The following is an 18,998-nucleotide window of genomic DNA, read 5'->3' on the forward strand; positions in this document are numbered from 1 at the left end:
AAAAAAATGAAGTTTCAAATTTGTTTCTCGGCGATAGATGGCACTAACACCACAGTACGACCCCTAATGCACTCACGCCATTGGCTTATCCTATTGCGTATCTTGCTGCATTTTTTTGCGATAGAAGCGCCACCAACATCCTGCTTTATGTTAAATGGTAGAGTAGGGAGTCGCCATATTGGAATTTTGACGTTGCAATCTATGATTTTCATTTTCACTAATGCCGAACGCCATCCATAAGTGCCTTCGCATGACTTCTTACATGATCTTTCTATTCTTTAAATTATATCAAATCTGTTCTATCCATCAAAGTTTGTAACTTTACCAAATATTTAAAACTCCAAAAATAGAATCGTAGTCTATGGTGCGTTGATGGTTTCAATAGATTTAGTATTGCGCCATCTATGAAGAACAAAAAACATTATCTTGTTTAAGATTATTTTTCTCAGTAATAGATGGCGCTAGCTATCGTAACACGAGTACTGTTTTAGCCAAATCAAGATATCAATTTGGGTTTTTAATTATAAATTTAATCCTAAATTATATTGTTTATATTATATTTTAAGACATCGAAAAAAAATGTTAGTTTTTAAGTTTTTGTATGCCAATAATGGCCAAATGTGTCTGTACTTTAAAATAATTAACACCTGTATACCACCACATGTTTTGCAAATAAAATATATTATTTTTAAATAGTTTAAATGAGCCTAAAGAACTCGTAATTCTGAAATGAGCGAAGTTAATTTGTCACTGCGAAGTAAGTCACGCAAATAAAATAAATAATGGTCAGCTCTATTATACGTTTAGAGACGGTCTTTTTCGCGCCATTTTTTTTAATAAAAAAATAACACTGTGTTAAAAAAAATGTATGAAGGGGTTTTTAAGTAGGTTATTAAGTTAATTAAAAATACCTGTATTTACACGTATATAAAAAAGGAGCACAAAATTCTAACTGAAAATTGAGTAGGTAGTTTTGTTTTTCTATAAAAGCTTTTGCATTTATAATACTTACTAGCTGACCCGCGCAACTTCGCTTGCGTCACATAAGAGAGAATGGGTCAATTTTTTCCCCGTTTTTGGAACATTTTTTACTGGTACTCTGCTCCTACTGGTCGTAGCGTGATGATATATAGCCTATAACCTTCCTCAATAAATGGGCTATCTAACATTGTTTGTTTGAACGCGCTAATCTCAGAAACTACTGATCCGATTTGAAAAATTCTTTCAGTGTTAGATAGCCCAATTATCGAGGAAGGCTATACTAGACTATATATCATCACGCTACGACCAATAGGAGCAGAGCACCAGTAAAAAATGTTACAAAAACGGGGAAAAATATCACCCATTCTCTCTTATGTGACGCAAGCGAAGTTGCGCGGTCAGCTAGTTAATTATATATACTGAAGTTTGTTAGCTTGGCAGTTATACATACTCGTATATTATGTACTCAAAACCGGCGTTCCTGTACGACAAGATGTACCCTATTGATGTGAATGAGGCAAGGGAGTTTGTAAGGATCGTACCAAGTGACGTTCTATGGTCTCTCTGCCTAGTTTTAAGAAAGGAGCGTGATTTTTTGTATGTATATAAATGTAAATAAAAAATATTTTTGTGTTGAATAGCCCTTTTATTAAGGAAGATTAAGGGGTACAAAACTTTACGTTTGACTAATAGGAGTGGAGCAGCAATAATAAATGTCGTAAAAACCGGAAAATTACTAAACTATACTTAGTCCACGCGAACGCATTTACGCGCAGCTCCTTATAATTAATGAGTAAGACAAATCAATTTGTTTTATTATTACATTATCTATGAAAAATTACCTTTTGTCACGTATCATCGTTATACCGATATATAATACGTAGCAGTAAATAGGTATGTATTTATAAGTGCGTGTGTTGTGTGTGGGTACACTCGTGGTACACGTGACATCATGACATCTAGACTGCATCTGTTGCTCGCCGCGACCTGCGCCCTCGCTCTCATACAACTAGCGAGCGGAGAGGAATGCTCTCATGTACAATGGGGTAAATACAATATTTTATTTAATAAGTCTATTCTTATATTATAAAACTGAAGAGTTTGTTTGATTACGCGCTAATCTCAGGAACTACTGATCCGATTTCAAAAAATATTTTAGTGTTAGATAGCCCATTTATCGAGGAAGGCTATCATGACGCTACGACCAATAGGAGCAGAGTACCAGTATTTTTTTTTACAAGAACGGGGAAAATTATGACCCATTCTCTCTTATGTGATGCAAGCGAAGTTGAGCGAGTCAGCTATTACGTTATAATACCACTATAATACCACAGCGTCAAACTGCATGTTTAGCGCAGTGGTTAAAGTGGTCACCTCGCCGCAATAACGGTAGCGCCGCGTATGGTGGGTTCGAATGGCGGCACCCAAGACAAATATTAGTGTGATGAGTATGAGTATTTGTTCTGAGCCTGGATGTTAATGTATTTAGAAGTATAATATAAGTATGTTTATCAGTTTGGTTACCATAGTACAAGCTCTACTTAGTTTGGAATCAGATGACCGTGTGTGAGTTGTCCAATGATATTTATTTATCTATTTATATGTTGTAAGGTGCGAAGCAAGGAACAGTACACAACCTTGCCCCAGCAGTTCTCACGCCAGGAGTTGCCCATTGGAAAGTAGACGTAAGTAAATCTATCTATCTATCTATCGTATGGTTAGTGGTCAACCTAGTGTCAAAGTTATTCAAGCCGCGCGAGAGGCCTTTGACGTCGCTTAACGACTGTTATCTTATTGACTACAACCGGGACCGACTTTTTACGTGCCCTCCGAAGCACGGAGACGCTCAGTTCAAATACAACTATGCGGTCACCCATCTATAGAATGACCGCGCCAACGGTTGCTAAACCCACAGATCGTTTACCGACCGGTGAGCGCTCCGTGGCGCAGTGGTTTAGGTCGCCACGCAGCTACCGTTGCGTCGGGAGGACGTGGGTTCGATTCTCACACAAATAATTGTTTCGGGTCTGGTTGTACTTCGTGCGTTGTTTGTATGTTTGTAAAAATCCCCGCGACACAAGAGCAATTCTTAGTGCGGGAGTTGTTTTTTAAAATAAATACTAAAACTATTATAAATAGTTTTTAATCACTATTTTATGTTTTCAGGTCCCAAGTCCGTGTGTGACCAAAATTAACGGTCTGGTGGCATCTGGCTGTGATTATGACAAGGCTCCCAAACTGCAGTTTAATGATGCATTGTCAATTGACGTCCAACGTACGGGAGACTTACTTAAATCTGGGTCTGTCAAAGTTACTGTCTATTGTGATTAGCTGTACATAGAACCTTCGTATTTGAAACTGTCGCGACTAGTACACATAATATTATAATGCGGTCTTAAACGAGGTTGAAAATTAAAGGTTAGGATACTTTGATAACCGACGTTAAATAAAATCATGTCTTTTCCCATAGACCAAAGAACGCCACTTTGTACACACAACACTATAAACTTCCCTTGCCTCATTCACATCCATACATGTTGTCATACAAGACCGCCGGTTACGAGTACTACACGCTACCTTTTAACAAACTATCATATCTATACTAATATAAATAAATATTATAAAGCTGAAGAGTTTGTTTGTTTATTTGTTTCAACGCGCTAATCTCAGCTGGAACTACTAGGCGCGAATTTAAAAATTATTTTATATAGGCTATATAACAATAATTCATGTGAAAGGGACTAAACTTTGCTTTAGTTATTACATATTGATTTATATTTATCAATAAAACTATTTGTCTTTACCGTTGTAAATTTCTAGTTTCCTTTCCCTATGAAAATCCTCATTATTCGTTATACTCCATTACAAACATTTGTAAATGTAGTTCTTTGCTGTAACTTTCATAATACAATAGTAAATGGTGTAAGATGTATTTTGGCCTTTGCATAATCTATTAATTCTAACATAGTAACTTGTTAAAATCAAATCATTTAGGTCAAATATTGACACATATGATAGTCGTTACAATTACTGAATCTACCACTAGCTCGGAAAGAGGGTAGAGCCTTATGAGAAGAGCTAGCAAGAAACTCACGGCCACGCTTTTCAATCGCCAAAAGTTTTACAATGTGGTTGATACAATAAGAAATTGATCATGCGAATGCCAACAATGTTAGGAAAATAGGAACATAGGATTTGCAAACAATATGATAATAAGTCTAATTGCGAAAATATTTAAATAATACAGACGCACAAAAAATAAAACAATTCTCGATTGCCATTTTCCGGTCAATATTATTATGTTGACTGATGCCTGACAATTCTTTACTATGCATAACGCTTATCAACCTTAAGCTATATATATTAAATGTAGCTTGAAATAAGCATGGTATGTATCATAAAAAAATACAATCAAAACTGTGAAATTACTCAATTAAAAAGATAAAAAAGATGCATTATGATCATCGAATGACTTAAAACCATTCGTTCTGAAACCATTGTCTGTGCATTTTTGCTCGAAATATCACTATTTATTTATTGTCAAAAGTTATTAATTAAAATATTAGTATTTCTAAAATGTTATAATCATAAAAAATAACGAATAGATGAATAATATTTTTTTTTAGAGACGGTTATAGTCGCGCCTTTTTCCGCCATGACAGATGACTTGAAACTTTTTATTGTAACAGCTAGCGTATTAGCTTTGTTTGGTCACACAGTTGAATTAGAGGAACCTACTAAATGTACAGAAAAAGAGGTCGGTAAGTCTTTTAGTAAAAATCATAAACAAAATATTTATCGCTTCAATGGTAAAGGAATACATACCCCCGGTTTCTGAGTACATTTAACGGTAGTTTATCTATTCAATAGTGTTTTTTATACGACTTTTAACGCTATTGAATAGATAAACTACCGTTAAATGTGCCTCAGAAACCGGGGAATTGTGATTAAACCTTACATGAATGAGAGTTTAATGAAACAGTTTTTCAGGAAAATAAGTTGACTATCTAGCAAATATTGTGGTCCTATACATTTATTTAGAAGTTTAATATTAGACCGGGGGAAAAGTCTTTTCGCATTATAGTATGTATGAACTTTTAATAAAATCATTTCTCCACACAAAAAAGCTCGATGTTTGGGTACATCACGAGCTCACTGAAAGAAACCTAATGAACCGTGTACTCATTTGTGATTCTTGAAGCCAAAGAGATATTATTACAAGTTCATACATACTATAATGCGAAAAGACTTTTCCCCGACCTAAAATAATAATAATAATATGTTTACGAGTTGTCGGATTTAAGTAGGTACAATCTCTGCTTAGCTTGAAATCAAATGATCGTGTGTGAGTTGTTCAAAGATATTGACTTTTTATAATTTCCAGTACATAGTAAATAATGATGTAACATCAAATGCTTTCCACCATATGAGGAATTATTATATAAAAGAGGATCAGAAATTTCAAGAACTAGATTCTATTATTTTTAGCGAGGTAAGTTGTACTTAATCTATACTAATCTATACTAATATTATAATCTATACTAATATTATAAAGCTGAAGAGTTTGTTTGTTTGAACGCGCTAATCTCAGGAACTACTGATCCGATTTGAAAAAATATTTCAGTCTTAAATAGCCCATTTACCGAGGAAGGTTATAGGCTATATATCATCACGCTACTACCAATAGGAGCAGAGCACCAGGAAAAATGTTACAAAAACGGGGAAAAATTTGACCCATTCTCTCTTATGTGACGCAAGCGAAGTTGCGCGAGTCAGCTAGTGTTAGTATAGAAGTATAGATCAGCTTTATAATATTAGTATAGATTCCCACGTTTGTAATGGCCCGAGCGTAATATGATTTGTCTTTCATAACATTTCAGTCACCACCAGAATGTGAAAACCGAAGAATTGCAAAATTTACGTTGAAAGTCTGTGACCACGACAGTACGCCTATAATAACGCTATCAGACTTCCCCTATGTGGTACGAACAGGGAACTTAAAGAAACAAGCAGTAATTATCCGAGAAACCTGGTGTGGTAATGTAAGAGGCACTTTCCCGAAACTTGAATGGAGGAGTAATGATGGAACTCCTAGGCGTAAGAGGAAAAATCCTCGCGTTGAATTATCTTTTAAATAAATGTATTAATTCAGTTAATTATGTATAATAAATTTTAACCTTTAAACTCTCGCGTTGCATGTTTAATGTGTAATAGAATATGGGAATGAACGCTAGTACTTAATACGCAGTTTTAATTCCTGTATTCTATAATACATTAATCAATTTGAAATCATTATACAATTCGTGAAATCGGAAATAAAGAAATCCTGTCCTATTATTTCGTTTTGCTACAAATAGATACATCATACTATAACATTGAAATAAGCGACTATATTTTTACCGAATAAAAAAATCTAATGGAATAATGTTACTTTCTACAATATTTCTTTTAACTCTTTCTCTATTTATAATACACAGAAAAGTAATAGTTTTTCTTTAACTAAGCTATTAATTAACACAAAGATAATGAAATAATACATGGTTACCGTCTGCGTATCATGAATCAGAAAACGACATTGAAAATTCAATTAATTCCATGTAATCAGATTTGTTTTTAACGACAATACACAAGGTTATCAAATATTTCAGATTGCACAGAAATTATAATAAAAACATAGGAGGCTTATTTTTCAGTTATTTTCTTGTAAAAAGTTTTTGTTTTCAAAATTTTAAGATATAGATAATATTATATATTTTCGGTATATTTCGGTTTTTTTCCCGCTCCTTTTGCTATGATAGAAAAGAATCGGTTTTTTGAGTTAATTTGTTTCGTAACTATATTGGAACTAATTTTGTGCAATGACGATGTACCTGTTATGTGTTCTAAAGTTAAAAGAGGTAAGTAAATAATTATAAAATGTAATTAATATAATCAAGCAGTGATAGCCGAGTGGTTTAAATTGGCACCTCCCACGCAAGGGCTTGTAGGTTCGAACCCGAGGCAACACACCAATGACTTTTCGAAGTTAAGTGTGTATTAGAAATAATAATCACTTGCTCTAACGGTGAAGGAAAACATCGTAATGCAACCTTACATGTCAAAAACTTCTTTAACCCAGTTCTTGAATGTATGTAAAGTCCCCCGCACTTGGCCACCATGGTGAACCTTGAAAGTATGCTAAGTTCTTAACCCGTACTTAGCCAGCGTGGTGGACTCAAGGCCTGCTTCCTTATTACGGGAGGAGACCCTTGCCCAGCAGTGGGACATTATTTTATTTAAGTGTTTTGACACAGCTCTCTCTAAATTGCATATTATTCATCGAACAGTAAGTCCTAAAACACACACACTTAGAAAGTTGGACGTAGCTAGGAAGAGCATTATATACTTCTTTATATTATTTAATAAACAGACATAGACCCAGACGGCGAAAAAGGCGTGCCTTATGAACTGAAAGTGATCTATATGAAGGCTAAGGAGTACACGATGAATATAGAATATGATTTCTATGATGTGAGTCTGAATCTATACTATATATGAGCTTAGCCTTTCATCCAAACTATGTAGGAGTCGGCTTCCAGTCTCACCGGATACAGCTTACCTGTTACATGGAGCGACTGTCTATCTGACCTCCACAACACAGTTACCTGGGCTATACCATGATGCTCTTCGGTAAGACTGGTTGTTAGACTTTCAAGCTTTTGACTTCTGTTAACGACTGTCAAACGTCTTCGAAAATGACAGTCTGAATCCATACTAATATTATAAAATTGTAGAGTTTGTTTGTTTGGTTAAACGCGCTAATCTCAGGAACTACTGGTGCGAATTTAAAGATTATTTTAGTTTTTGATAGCCTATGTATTGAGGAAGACTATATTATGCTATATAACATCACGCTACGACCAAAGGAAGCAGAGTACCACCAAAAAATGTTACAATCAATTATGACCCATTCTCTCCTATGTGACGCATGACGCAACGTATGGGTAGTGTGTGTTTCAACGTATGGGTACAGCTAGAAATCCTTAATCATGTGACAAACAGAAAAATAACATAGTCGGCTAACTAAAAGAAAAATCTAGTATGTTACACATACTAAATAATAACATAATGTAATCAAAACAGTATCACTCTGTCTGTTTCAACATTCACAACTTACAAATTATTACTTACGTGTACCTACGCGGGAGCGGCAACGTCGCAAGTAGTGAATGCAATCCCGATCTCGCGGGATCCCGATCTCGCGAGATCCCGTGTATTTTTTCGGGATCAATCCCGAAGCATAATATGACGAGATCCCGTTCGGGATTGTCGGAAAGGGCATTTTCAGAAAGCTGGCTACATTGCAATAGACTTAAGATGCCGATTAGAAGCTCGTACTATTGATACACTTTGTATTTTAAGAGGCTACTTTCAAAATGCCATGTGATTACTCTTTATTTTGATCTCCTGGAGCTACACCTACTTTTTTGATTACTAGCTGACCCGCGCAACTTCGCATGCGTCACATAAAAGAAAATGGGTCAAAATTTTCCCCGTTTTTGTAACATTTTTCACTGCTGCTCTGCTCCTATTGGTCGTAGCGTGATATAGATAGCGTGGCCTATAGCCTTTCTCGATACATGGGCTATCAAACACTGAAAGAATTTTTCAAATCGGACCTGTAGTTCCTCAGATTAGCGCGTTCAAACAAACAAACAAACAAACTCTTTAGCTTTATAATATTAGTATAGATGTTCATGTTATTACACCTGTTAATTATGTTACGTTGTTAGTAATATTGAAAAATAAAGGCTTTTATTTTCTTTCAAATAATAATTTATTGCATTCACCACACTATCACACACATATTACATTAAACAAGCCGTTCGAATTGTATTATTTTTACTAACTAGACGGGATCCCGAAAATCTCGGGATCCCGCGGGATTGATATTTCTGATCGCGAGGGATCTCGAGTTGACGATCTCGAGTCGGGATTGCATTCCCTAGTCGCAAGGCTCGCTATCGGCGCCGGCGCGTCTCGATCCTGTGACGGCACTGACACTTCACTTCCTACTTATTACCACTTAAGTATTGTTACTTATTAATCATCATACATTTAGCGGTAGTTTATCTATTAAATTGCGTTTTTTTATATGAGTTTAAACGCTATTGAATAGATAAACTACCGCTAAATGTAACTCAGAAACCGGGGGTTAGAGCACTTTTCTTGGAAAAGCAACAATGTTTAAATTTTTAATGTGATCGTCACCTCGACGGATACAAAGTTCTAATCGGTGTTGTATATATTATTAGCGCGCTACCTTGCTAATAAGAAATCTCCCGCCAAATCTAAGCGACGTATACGGTAGGTTTAAGGCACCGTGAAAACAACACAAACACTCACTATCTAATAATGACAAAAGAACAGTATGGCGGGTAGGTAACCACTTATTATTGAAATGTCTTTTTTACACAAAAGTTACTATTACTATTTATTTACACTAAAATCTCAAATTAAAACAATAAAGCGTCCTTTTTGCGTAAGGTTAACTTATTTTTTTAGTTTTTCGCGCGCGGAATGCACCGGTAAGTGTCTCAATGCCACAGGTTCGCGGGGCACTGACGGAATAGATCAAAGTAGGCACAACAAACGGTGCGGCAACTATTTTTTTTATAAAAAAAATATTGTATTTTTTTTATTATTTGTCACTTTAGTTTAATTGGTTCGAATGTCATATGACTCGTGAGCCAGGTGAACGAACTTTACTCGAGTTGATTACGTACGGGCTGTGGAAATTTGTTAATAAAGTTAATTGTTAATAATTCGATAATTAATAATAATAATACAAATTGCGCGCGCGAGCGGTGATAGCCGAGTGGTATAAGTTGGTACCTCCCACGCAAGTGGTCGCAGGTTCGATCGTGAGGAAACCTTGCATGCCTAAAATTTGTTTAATACATTTATTGAGGGCATGCAAAGTCCCCAACCCGCACTTGGCCAGCGTGGTGGACTCAAGGCCTAACCCCGCCCTCATTACGGGAGGAGACCCTTGCCCAGCAGTGGGACATTAATGGGTTAAATTTATTAATACAAATTGCTGTTTTTTGCATCACTTAGGACTCTTAACCGTATCCGTACGTTGAACGCTTCCATTCTCACCGAATGCAGCTGAATAGGTACCAGTATTATACATGGAGCGACTGCTTATCACACCTCCACAACCCAATTAGGTACCTACTTGTGTTATAACACTGGTTGTCAGACTTTTAAGCTTCTGACTTCTATTAACGACTGTCAAAGATCTTTAAATGAGTAAATGTTTGTAAATAAGTAGGTACTTATTTTGCAGATACCTAGTCAATGCAGAGGTAGAAGAATAACGAGTACGCAAGTAATAGCGTGTGATTATGATGTATATCCTACAGTTAATATGTTGAAGTGGCAGCGACCGACCGGTGAGTAGTGAAACAGGAGCGCGTCCGTAAATTACGTTACCGCGTATTCAATTTTCTGACCCTCCCTCCCCCATCACCCCCTCCCACGTGAGATTTTTCAAAATGTGAGCTTACGTGTTGAATTATTATCTATACTAATATTATAAAGCTGAAGGGTTTGTTTGTTTGAACACACATAAGAGAGAATGGGTCAAAATTGTCCCCGTTTTTGTAACTTTATTTACTGGTACAAATCGGACCGGAAGTCCCTGAGATTAGCGCGTTTAAACAAACAAACTCTTCAGTTTTATAATATTTACCTATATGTATTTAACACTACTACAAATCTTTTACAACTTTATATTACAGTGACACGAATGGGTAAGCGAGAGAAGCCAGTAGCTATCAGACGTACTATGTGGTGTGGCTCTAAGATTGACTTAGGAAAGCTATTACCTACCACGACAGAGCCAAAACCTTCAAGAACTGTATATTACCCGCCTTTAATGGTGTTTTGAAAACAATAAAATAGTTTTTGTATGATGGTTTCTTTTATTTATTTTTAAACTTTATATACAGAGCTGTATAAAGGCGGACTTAATGCCAGGGGCATTTTCTCTCAGTCTACCTTAGGGTGATGCAGAGATTGTTGTGAAGGTGTTTAAAAGAGGATGGAGATTGAGTTGAGAAAGTGTGTGCAAATAAATAATTATATTAATATATACACAAAAAAAAATAATAAATATACATACATATCAATTACATAAATATAAATAATATAGAATAAATATAAATATCTAATTTTTTACTTTAAAAGCGACCATTTAAAAGTTCCCCAAACCGCACTCGGCCAGCGTCTGATGTACCTACTGTGTGGTGGACTCAAGACCTAACTCTTCCTTCAAATTCGAGATAAGACCCTTGCCCAGCAGTGGGACAGTAGTAGGTCGTAAATAGCGACAAGGAATAATGACAGATCAATACATACCTTTTTCCCGAAGATAAGCAGAGACCAAAGAACGTCACTTGGTACAATCCTTACAAACTTCCCTTGCTTCATTCACATCCATACATCTGGTCATACAGGACCGCCGGTTGTGAATCCACAAATATACAAAGGAAATAAAACATCTGGTAAGTCACAGGTACAATTTAATTATATACCAGTAATACTTAATCAAATCAGTCTTGGACAATCACAATCATGATTACAAAACTAAATTAACGCTTACAACACAAAGGGAGAGTTTTTTATTATTATTAAGTATTAAATAACCTATCCTGTGAGGCGCCCGTAGCCAGTTGCGCTCAACGGTCGATAAACGACCTGTGGGTTAAGCAAATCGTGACGCGGTCATTCCATAGATGGGTGACCGCATGGTATTTGAACAGGGCGTCTCCGTGCTTCGGAGGGCACGTAAAAGTTCGGTCCCGGTTGTTGTCAATTAAGATAACAGTAGTTAAGCCATGTCAAAGGCGGAAGGCCTGCAGGCGGCTTGAACAACTTTGACACTAGGTTAATCACTAACCATACGATAAGAAGAAGACCCATCCTGTATAGTATAGACAATGACATAACATCATCAAGCCTTTTTCCCATTGGGGTAGGCAGAGACCAAAGAACGAAAGAACGCCACTTGGTACGATCTTTACAAATACTATACTATTAAACAAAAAAAACAATTGTGCCTAACATCAATGCTTACACAACTCAAAAAAACGATTCCAAAAAAATAAACAATCAAAAAATAAAAATCAACAAAATCGACATTTTTATAAAATAACTTACTTATTCTATAAACCTGTTATATCTTTCACTTGTTAACGAAATGAGAAAGAGGTAACATATACTTATCTTATGAATAAACGTGTTGTAAGCTGTGATTAGTTATACAGTGTTTTGTCTTCACTCATATACAGTTACAACATTGATTGTAAGTGACAAAACACTGTATAACTAATCACAGCTTACAACACGTTTATTATAAGACAGTATTAAACATTATTGCGTTTAAGAAATCAGTCAATAAGTTTACAAACACCTTTTTGTCCAAAGATTAAAAAATAGTACACAATTCTTTACTTATAGAACTACTAGCGACATCTAGTTTTGCCTGAGATAAATAATTACACATGATAATGTACACAAAATTGTGCACTTAATATTTGTATAAACTATCAATGCCCTAATTTTATTATAATACTTTATAATAAAAATATTAAATACATATTTTCAAAGTTATAACAAAATTTTATACAATCTCTCTTTACTTATTTTATACTCATTTCTTAACAAAATTAAACTTTATTTTTAGGAACTTGTTTTTTATATAGAAAATATATATTTGTGTAACAAAAATACAAAATCCATATAATATTTTTTGCGTATCTTTACCTTATTATTATCCCACTGCTGGGCAAGGGTCTCATCTTATAAGGAGAGAGAGGTTAAGCCTTCAATCAATAATTATATGTTAATGTAATTGGTTACATCCTGCTGTGTTAATATAAATAAATAAATACTGACATAAATTTAGTAAAAGACTATCTTTCACAACTTTTAAAGTCATTTCAATAACTTAACTTTAGTAAAGGATAGCCCTACTAAAGTAAGCTTTATAAATAAACTTGTTATTTTCCAAAAATAACAATGGTTATTTAGTAACTAAACTATAGTAAGACTATCTTTTACTGAAAACTTATAAACACAGTCACTGATGAGTGTCTTAAAGGATTTAACTTATAAAGAGACAATTGCCATAATATTTTATATTACTTAACAGTGAAATAATTTAAGTTAAATATATTTTTAACACCTAAAAATAATACTTTGTACTATTAACTGGCAAACACTGAAAACCACTGTAGATCCAATAGCTAACAATCTGGTGTGATACATATAAAAAAATACAGATACTTTATTTTAGAAACATAGCCTAGCCTTACTTCCAACTATGTTGGAGTACGCTTCCAGTCTCACTGGATGCAATTGAATGCCAGAATTTTAAATGGAGCATGCGAATTGGACCTCCACAATCCAGTTACCTGGGTTATAACATGACTTCAGTAACGACAAATTAATTTTAACTTAGATAAACAAAGAAAAATAATGATAACTTACCCCCGGTTTCTGTGTACATTTAGTGCTAGTTTATCTATTCAATAGCGTTTTTTTGTATGAGTTTAAACGCTATTGAATAGATAAACTACCGATAAATGTACCTCAGAAACTGGAGGTTATAGGCATAATTTAAATATGGTTTTCCAAATCATCTGTCATACTATCATCTCGTATTTCTGCTTTAATTCCTTCAGTCTTAATTACTATTTTATCTTTATCAGAAAACCTTAACTTAATCGGTGACAAATTATTAGAAAACAACGATGAAATATTTTGAGATATATTTTGCTCAATTTTAATCGGTACCGTTGTAGGTAACGTCACCGTTGGTATCATAGTAGAGTTTGTTGTCACTACTATGGGTATTGGTTGACCGATTTGACTAGAAACTGGCACAGTTTTTGCTATTGAAGTAACTGTAGTCTTAATACTATCTTTGGACGTACCAGTCGTATTTGAGACAGTTTTAGTATCATTTGATTTTGTATCAGTCATTTTAGTATTAGTTGTAGTACGTTTACTTACAATTGCACTAGTTGCCGTAAAAGTCTTGACCGTCGAATTAGTCTTTTTAGCATTATTTTGTTCAGTATTTGTTTTAGAATATACTGTATTCGGTTTCATTGGAGTGTACCTTTTAGCGTTTGGTGGTGTTCTGTATGGTTGTGCTTTACGCTTACGATTGAAACGGTTGTACGATGACGGTGGGGATTTGTATTGAGAATTGTACGAATAACCTGAACGGGAACTCTGTGGAGACGGGTATTGGTTCCGATTGTAGTTGTTGTAGTATGTGGCTGAAAAGAATAATTATTTGTAGTTTTAAAGCAATATATGCATACATACATAGCAGCAGGCTTACTCCCGACATTATCGAGTTGAAAATCAAATTCGATTGGTTCGGAAAACTATGCTAAACTTCAGGTGAGTATAGAAAAATATTCTAGTATAAAATAGAAAAGGCGAATAGCACTACTTTGTCTCTCGAAATCATGCTTTATAGGGGATTTTAGCTGACGTTTTTTAACTCGAAGACCAGCTTGACGTCAACCCCCGCTGAAAATGTTAGATTTTACAGGAAAGTGGAAGGGAAAGGAGATCGGCAGATTTCGTACAGCTTAAAGTTTGTGTTGTTTCGAAACAGAATTTGTACCACTTATTAAGGGGACTAAGTCACTTATTTTTATTTGGGAGTATTATTTTTAGAAGTCCGGATTAATTAGAAAGTATTTGTTTATTTAAATAATAATTTTTGGTCTATGGCTTATATTTGTTGACAACTAAAGAAAAAGAAAATCTCATGAGACTTCACTTTTCATCTGACGTCTATGCATCCGCTAATTTGCTGTTGTTTTGGATTGTGGTTTTGACAGCATCTGAGCAATTTAGCGAACTATCGGGGCTTCTAAAAATGGACATAACTTTCACCTCCCAACTTTTAAAAATATAATAATTTTAAAATAAGCTTGTCTATCATATTAGCTTCCAATTAAAACAAAAAGTAAACCTAAACATGACATTTTATAAGCTGTACGAATTCTTCATATAAACCTGCCGTTCGCCTTTGGGCAGTGGTGGGGATGAGAGTACCTGGTACAGAAAACTATAAAAGATGTTAATACATATATGGTCCAAAATGGTTTGCAAAGTAGTAACATGTTATCACTCTCAAAGCGAACACGCATATTACCACGAAATGCCTAACTTTAAGCATTTTTAACGCTGCTCCATTCAGCCAGCGACCATGGCGAGTGCAAACTGCGCCGAAACGTTAGGCATTTCAAAGTAAAATGCGTGTTCGCGTTAATTCCCGTATCCTATTAAATATTTGAAATACAACGAAAGAGTTTAAAAGTTATGGTCATAAGTCTTACCTCCATGGTTGAATTTCGTTCTTTTAGGTCCATATCTATCGTACTCGCTTTGATAGTTCCCACAAGGCATTCCTGTCTGCAATTGCACGATTTGCGACCGCGCAGACTCCGTCAAAGCCAACAGCCTATCCTTATACATTTCTGCAGCTATCATAGATCTCTCGTAATCAGAATAAAACCTCGTTTCTAATTCACTGTGAATAACAAATTCGTTTAAAGCTAACTCCTGCCTTAAAGCATCGATCGTGTAGTTAATTTCATCGAAACGACGCTTCCCGGGACGACTGTAGTTGTTTTGAGGCCCCCAATTTTGCCAAGGAGTCATTATGTAGCATTTACACTTGTTACAATTTGAAATTTGACGAAAATACTGTTTGAAAATTAGATTTTGACTAGTTCAGCCGGTAACTTTAAAAGTTTGTAATTAAATTGACATTTGACAGGAGTCAATAGAGAGCTGCGAAAATCATCTAGACTATAAACCGAAACTGACCAACAATCGCACTTTCTAATCTTCGCGTTTGCATAATTAATTATAAAAAAATTATGATATATTACCAGAATACGTGAATAGTTGCAAACATGCAATTCCATTCTTTGGAATGCGAGCTGATATTTATTGCCTCGTCCGTAGTACATATCCATACTCAGATTTTTACTGTTTGCCATCCTCATTTAAAAGGCGAAAACTAACCTTTTTCAGTGTTTGTGTGTTTAGGTATTTTTTTTATAAATGGCTTTTTTTGTTTTTTTTAACCCGCCGCCTGCTCGACATCAGCCCTCCTTAGAAATTTTAAGCACAATGGGAATTCAATTAGAAATTTTAGTCAGTTGTACGAATGCCAGTTATTAGCAATTAGGTAGGTATTTAAATTTGGGTAGGTCCAGTGGGGAACCAAATAGGACACTACAGTTACTGCAAGGAAATTGGTAACAGCTAAGTATGAATTAAATACAAAATAAAAGTTTCATCAACGTTTTAATAAAAGAATATAGTGGGTTTACTCACAAACGCAAATTTAGAACATATTCTAGAAGAGAGTAAAATTATGGTATCCACCAATGTGATGATTGGCACCAAATTCTTCGTTTAATTTTGATTGTGCCTTGTAATTTACCCGTGCGCTCGACCATCAAAGGATGCTGAGTGGTCGGTTCTTTTATTATAGGCTTGCTGTCATAATCGCAAACTACCAGGTCGACCTTAGTTACCATTTTTTTGCACGGATCCATGATCTAAAATTATCCATGTTTGATAAATAATGTTTTCTTGTATAATGTGTTACTTAAGAGCCCTGCCTCACTAGGACGCCATGGCGGCGTCGCTGGCTACGTATCCAAGCAGTTAGTATTGTAATGTCACGTTGCCACACCGTCGCCACGTGAGTTGGGTGACATACATTTCAATATTAACTGCTTGGATACGCAGCCAGCGACGCCGCCATGGCGTCCTAGTGAGGCAGAGCTCTAACACGAAAATGCATAGTATTATTCTTAAAGTTATAAAGTATTCTTTACTTAAAACTAACTGATGCCCGTAAGTTCGTCCGCTTGGACTTTATTCACGATTATGCCTAGGTAATTCCTGATCCCGACAACAACTCGGGATTAAAATGCTTGAATGGAGTTTCACAAGCCTTCGTCCACCAGCGATAACCCCATCAAAAATCGGTTCAGCCACTCCAGATATGATTCAATGTTTATCTTAAGTGTGCTATGTTATATTTACTTGTATTCTAGGTGGCGTATCAAGACAAAATGTAGCCTATATGCCGCCCAGACTCAATACATATCGATAATACTTTATATACCGAATAAAGATTAATTCAAATCCGTCCCGGGTCACGATTATTGTTTCGGGTATATCCGTAGATTACCGGGTACAAACCAAGAGACATTAGCTACACAAAAGATAAACTATAAATGTAATATTTTAAGTAAATACCACTTACACTTGAAACATCTACTTCAATACTACTTTGACTGTCTGACATGAAGATGTTAGGTAAATCGAGAGGATTTCCGTGAGGTACGTTTTTAACTGGGAAGCCTGTCAAATTAAAAATCAGAAAAAATCAATATAACAACCAGCCACACTTCTATTCTTTTTAAGAAATATATTAGTCTAGCTCCTGACTTCTTCCACTTCTTGGTTGTAATTCAGGCAATTACGGTAGTACTATTACTTATTCTGTGATTCAGGTTATAAAGTAACAATCTACCTAATAATTACATTCCATGAAATAGATTCTTAGCTATAAAATTAATTTGATACGAATAAAATTATGATAGCCAGCTTTGTCACCAAGTCGCTTTGGTGTAGACAATTAGTTGGACCGATTTTTAACGTACAGTCCGAAGTACGGAGACGCTCAGACAAAAATATCATCTCACGAACATTACAACTGTAGGCTGTTATTTTTACTTTTCGTTTGATAGTGAATTTATGCAACATAGTAGGAAGCCTTGTATGCAAGGTTACAACAGTATTTTCTTTTTCTTTTGAGAAAAAAGACAACTCCCGCACTAAGAATTTCTTTGTGTCGTGGTGAGTGCGGGAGTTGTCTGTAAAAAAAAAGAATTAAGTACAATCTAGATAAATCATGCATTCAAAGTACTCTACTAAGATGTGAAACTATATTTACATAAAAAATGACACTGACCAAACGTTTTGTAGGCGCATTCTTTCGCTTCTTTCTCCTGTGCTTCAACGAAACTAAAATTGAATATAATAAATGCTAATACCAATAGCCAGTGCAATGTCCTCATTCTGAATATCGATAAAACCGTCTCCAATCGAAATCTCGTTTAAAGCGTTTAGATACGGTTATAAATATGAAGATAAGAAGAAGACACACTATTCATTATTTTGTAACGTCATATCATACGTCAAAATGCGCGCGGTTTATTTATTTTCAGCGCGAGCATAGGTAGGTATGCTTTATCTAGCAGATTGCTAAATACTGACCACAGTACTTTATTAATACTGAGATACGGACTTACAATATTACCAGCACAAATTTTACTTTCCTTAATAATAGGGTAGTTGACAGTCAAATCAGCTACTCTTTATGAAATGTCAAAAACGCATATAGTAAAGAAATCCGGCGTATGTATATGTGCATAGTTACGCCACAAATCCATTTTTTCTGGATCAAATGAGTGCCTAGTAATATTGTCTGTACTTAATATTTTAACTCATAAATTATTCACCATTATTAAAAAAAATATACAAGTATGAGCATTTTGAATGTAATTATAACAAGTTCAAGTTAAATATCTTCTGCGTTGTACTCGTAACCGGCGGTCCTGTATGACAAGATGTATGGATGTGAATGAAGCAAGGGAAGTTTGTAAGGATCGTACTAAATGGCGTTCTTTGGTCTCTGCCTACCCCTATGGGAACAAGGCGTGGTTTTAGGTAAAATTTAATATATTTTCGTCAACCCAGTCAACTACCCTATTGTGTATTGCGCATTACAAATGCCATAATCAATTTACTATAGCAGACAATTTTAATTGAAAATAGATTTCGAAGTCCATTTATTGGTTAACTACGGACAGTCTTAGGCAGAGGAGCTCGTCACTAACTAACAACAGCAGTAC

The 18,998-nt window shown here is 35.2% G+C and overlaps 5 protein-coding genes across 5 annotated transcripts; 3 read left to right on the forward strand and 2 right to left on the reverse strand.

The window, feature by feature from the left end:
* The first annotated feature begins 1,869 nt into the window (after positions 1-1,869).
* LOC142985156 (uncharacterized) lies at positions 1,870-3,794 on the forward strand. Its single transcript, XM_076133153.1, has 3 exons — positions 1,870-2,027; positions 2,593-2,666; positions 3,148-3,794. The coding sequence occupies exons 1-3, from the start codon at positions 1,934-1,936 to the stop codon at positions 3,310-3,312; spliced, it is 333 nt and encodes a 110-aa protein (XP_075989268.1). The 5' UTR covers positions 1,870-1,933; the 3' UTR covers positions 3,313-3,794.
* A 240-nt stretch (positions 3,795-4,034) lies between these two features.
* On the forward strand, positions 4,035-6,216 carry LOC142985266 (uncharacterized). The gene is made up of 3 exons (XM_076133334.1): positions 4,035-4,738; positions 5,366-5,473; positions 5,862-6,216. Exons 1-3 carry the CDS (start codon positions 4,637-4,639, stop codon positions 6,117-6,119), a joined length of 468 nt encoding a protein of 155 aa, XP_075989449.1. The 5' UTR covers positions 4,035-4,636; the 3' UTR covers positions 6,120-6,216.
* Positions 6,217-6,564: 348 nt separating this feature from the next.
* Positions 6,565-10,940, forward strand: LOC142985178 (uncharacterized). The gene is made up of 4 exons (XM_076133191.1): positions 6,565-6,878; positions 7,391-7,491; positions 10,313-10,418; positions 10,767-10,940. The coding sequence occupies exons 1-4, from the start codon at positions 6,773-6,775 to the stop codon at positions 10,913-10,915; spliced, it is 462 nt and encodes a 153-aa protein (XP_075989306.1). The 5' UTR covers positions 6,565-6,772; the 3' UTR covers positions 10,916-10,940.
* A 592-nt stretch (positions 10,941-11,532) lies between these two features.
* LOC142985336 (uncharacterized) lies at positions 11,533-15,802 on the reverse strand. Its single transcript, XM_076133445.1, has 2 exons — positions 15,393-15,802; positions 11,533-14,315 (listed from the first exon to the last, which is right to left on the reverse strand). Exons 1-2 carry the CDS (start codon positions 15,715-15,717, stop codon positions 13,648-13,650), a joined length of 993 nt encoding a protein of 330 aa, XP_075989560.1. The 5' UTR covers positions 15,718-15,802; the 3' UTR covers positions 11,533-13,647.
* A 610-nt stretch (positions 15,803-16,412) lies between these two features.
* Positions 16,413-18,182, reverse strand: LOC142985060 (uncharacterized). Its single transcript, XM_076132976.1, has 3 exons — positions 18,056-18,182; positions 17,345-17,442; positions 16,413-16,628 (listed from the first exon to the last, which is right to left on the reverse strand). Exons 1-3 carry the CDS (start codon positions 18,159-18,161, stop codon positions 16,440-16,442), a joined length of 393 nt encoding a protein of 130 aa, XP_075989091.1. The 5' UTR covers positions 18,162-18,182; the 3' UTR covers positions 16,413-16,439.
* Positions 18,183-18,998: the final 816 nt, after the last annotated feature.

This window comes from Anticarsia gemmatalis, chromosome 29 (assembly GCF_050436995.1).
Source record: "Anticarsia gemmatalis isolate Benzon Research Colony breed Stoneville strain chromosome 29, ilAntGemm2 primary, whole genome shotgun sequence".
In the NCBI taxonomy this organism is placed as follows: Eukaryota; Metazoa; Arthropoda; class Insecta; order Lepidoptera; family Erebidae; genus Anticarsia; species Anticarsia gemmatalis.

Bases quoted from the DNA above. Each gene is read 5' to 3' on its own strand.
- LOC142985178 (XM_076133191.1), top strand. From the start codon at position 6,773: ATGATAGAAAAGAATCGGTTTTTTGAGTTAATTTGTTTCGTAACTATA. The intron at 7,492-10,312 runs GTGAGTCTGAAT...CTTATTTTGCAG, and splicing joins TAGAATATGATTTCTATGAT to ATACCTAGTCAATGCAGAGG. The intron at 10,419-10,766 runs GTGAGTAGTGAA...TTTATATTACAG, and splicing joins GAAGTGGCAGCGACCGACCG to TGACACGAATGGGTAAGCGA.
- LOC142985266 (XM_076133334.1), top strand. From the start codon at position 4,637: ATGACAGATGACTTGAAACTTTTTATTGTAACAGCTAGCGTATTAGCT. The intron at 4,739-5,365 runs GTCGGTAAGTCT...TATAATTTCCAG, and splicing joins CTAAATGTACAGAAAAAGAG to TACATAGTAAATAATGATGT. The intron at 5,474-5,861 runs GTAAGTTGTACT...ATAACATTTCAG, and splicing joins ATTCTATTATTTTTAGCGAG to TCACCACCAGAATGTGAAAA.
- LOC142985060 (XM_076132976.1), bottom strand. From the start codon at position 18,161: ATGAGGACATTGCACTGGCTATTGGTATTAGCATTTATTATATTCAAT. The intron at 17,443-18,055 runs GTCAGTGTCATT...TTAATTTGACAG, and splicing joins ATGCGCCTACAAAACGTTTG to GCTTCCCAGTTAAAAACGTA. The intron at 16,629-17,344 runs GTAAGTGGTATT...GGATAATTTTAG, and splicing joins TTGAAGTAGATGTTTCAAGT to ATCATGGATCCGTGCAAAAA.
- LOC142985336 (XM_076133445.1), bottom strand. From the start codon at position 15,717: ATGACTCCTTGGCAAAATTGGGGGCCTCAAAACAACTACAGTCGTCCC. The intron at 14,316-15,392 runs GTAAGACTTATG...TATTCTTTTCAG, and splicing joins AACGAAATTCAACCATGGAG to CCACATACTACAACAACTAC.
- LOC142985156 (XM_076133153.1), top strand. From the start codon at position 1,934: ATGACATCTAGACTGCATCTGTTGCTCGCCGCGACCTGCGCCCTCGCT. The intron at 2,028-2,592 runs GTAAATACAATA...ATATGTTGTAAG, and splicing joins ATGCTCTCATGTACAATGGG to GTGCGAAGCAAGGAACAGTA. The intron at 2,667-3,147 runs GTAAGTAAATCT...TTATGTTTTCAG, and splicing joins TTGCCCATTGGAAAGTAGAC to GTCCCAAGTCCGTGTGTGAC.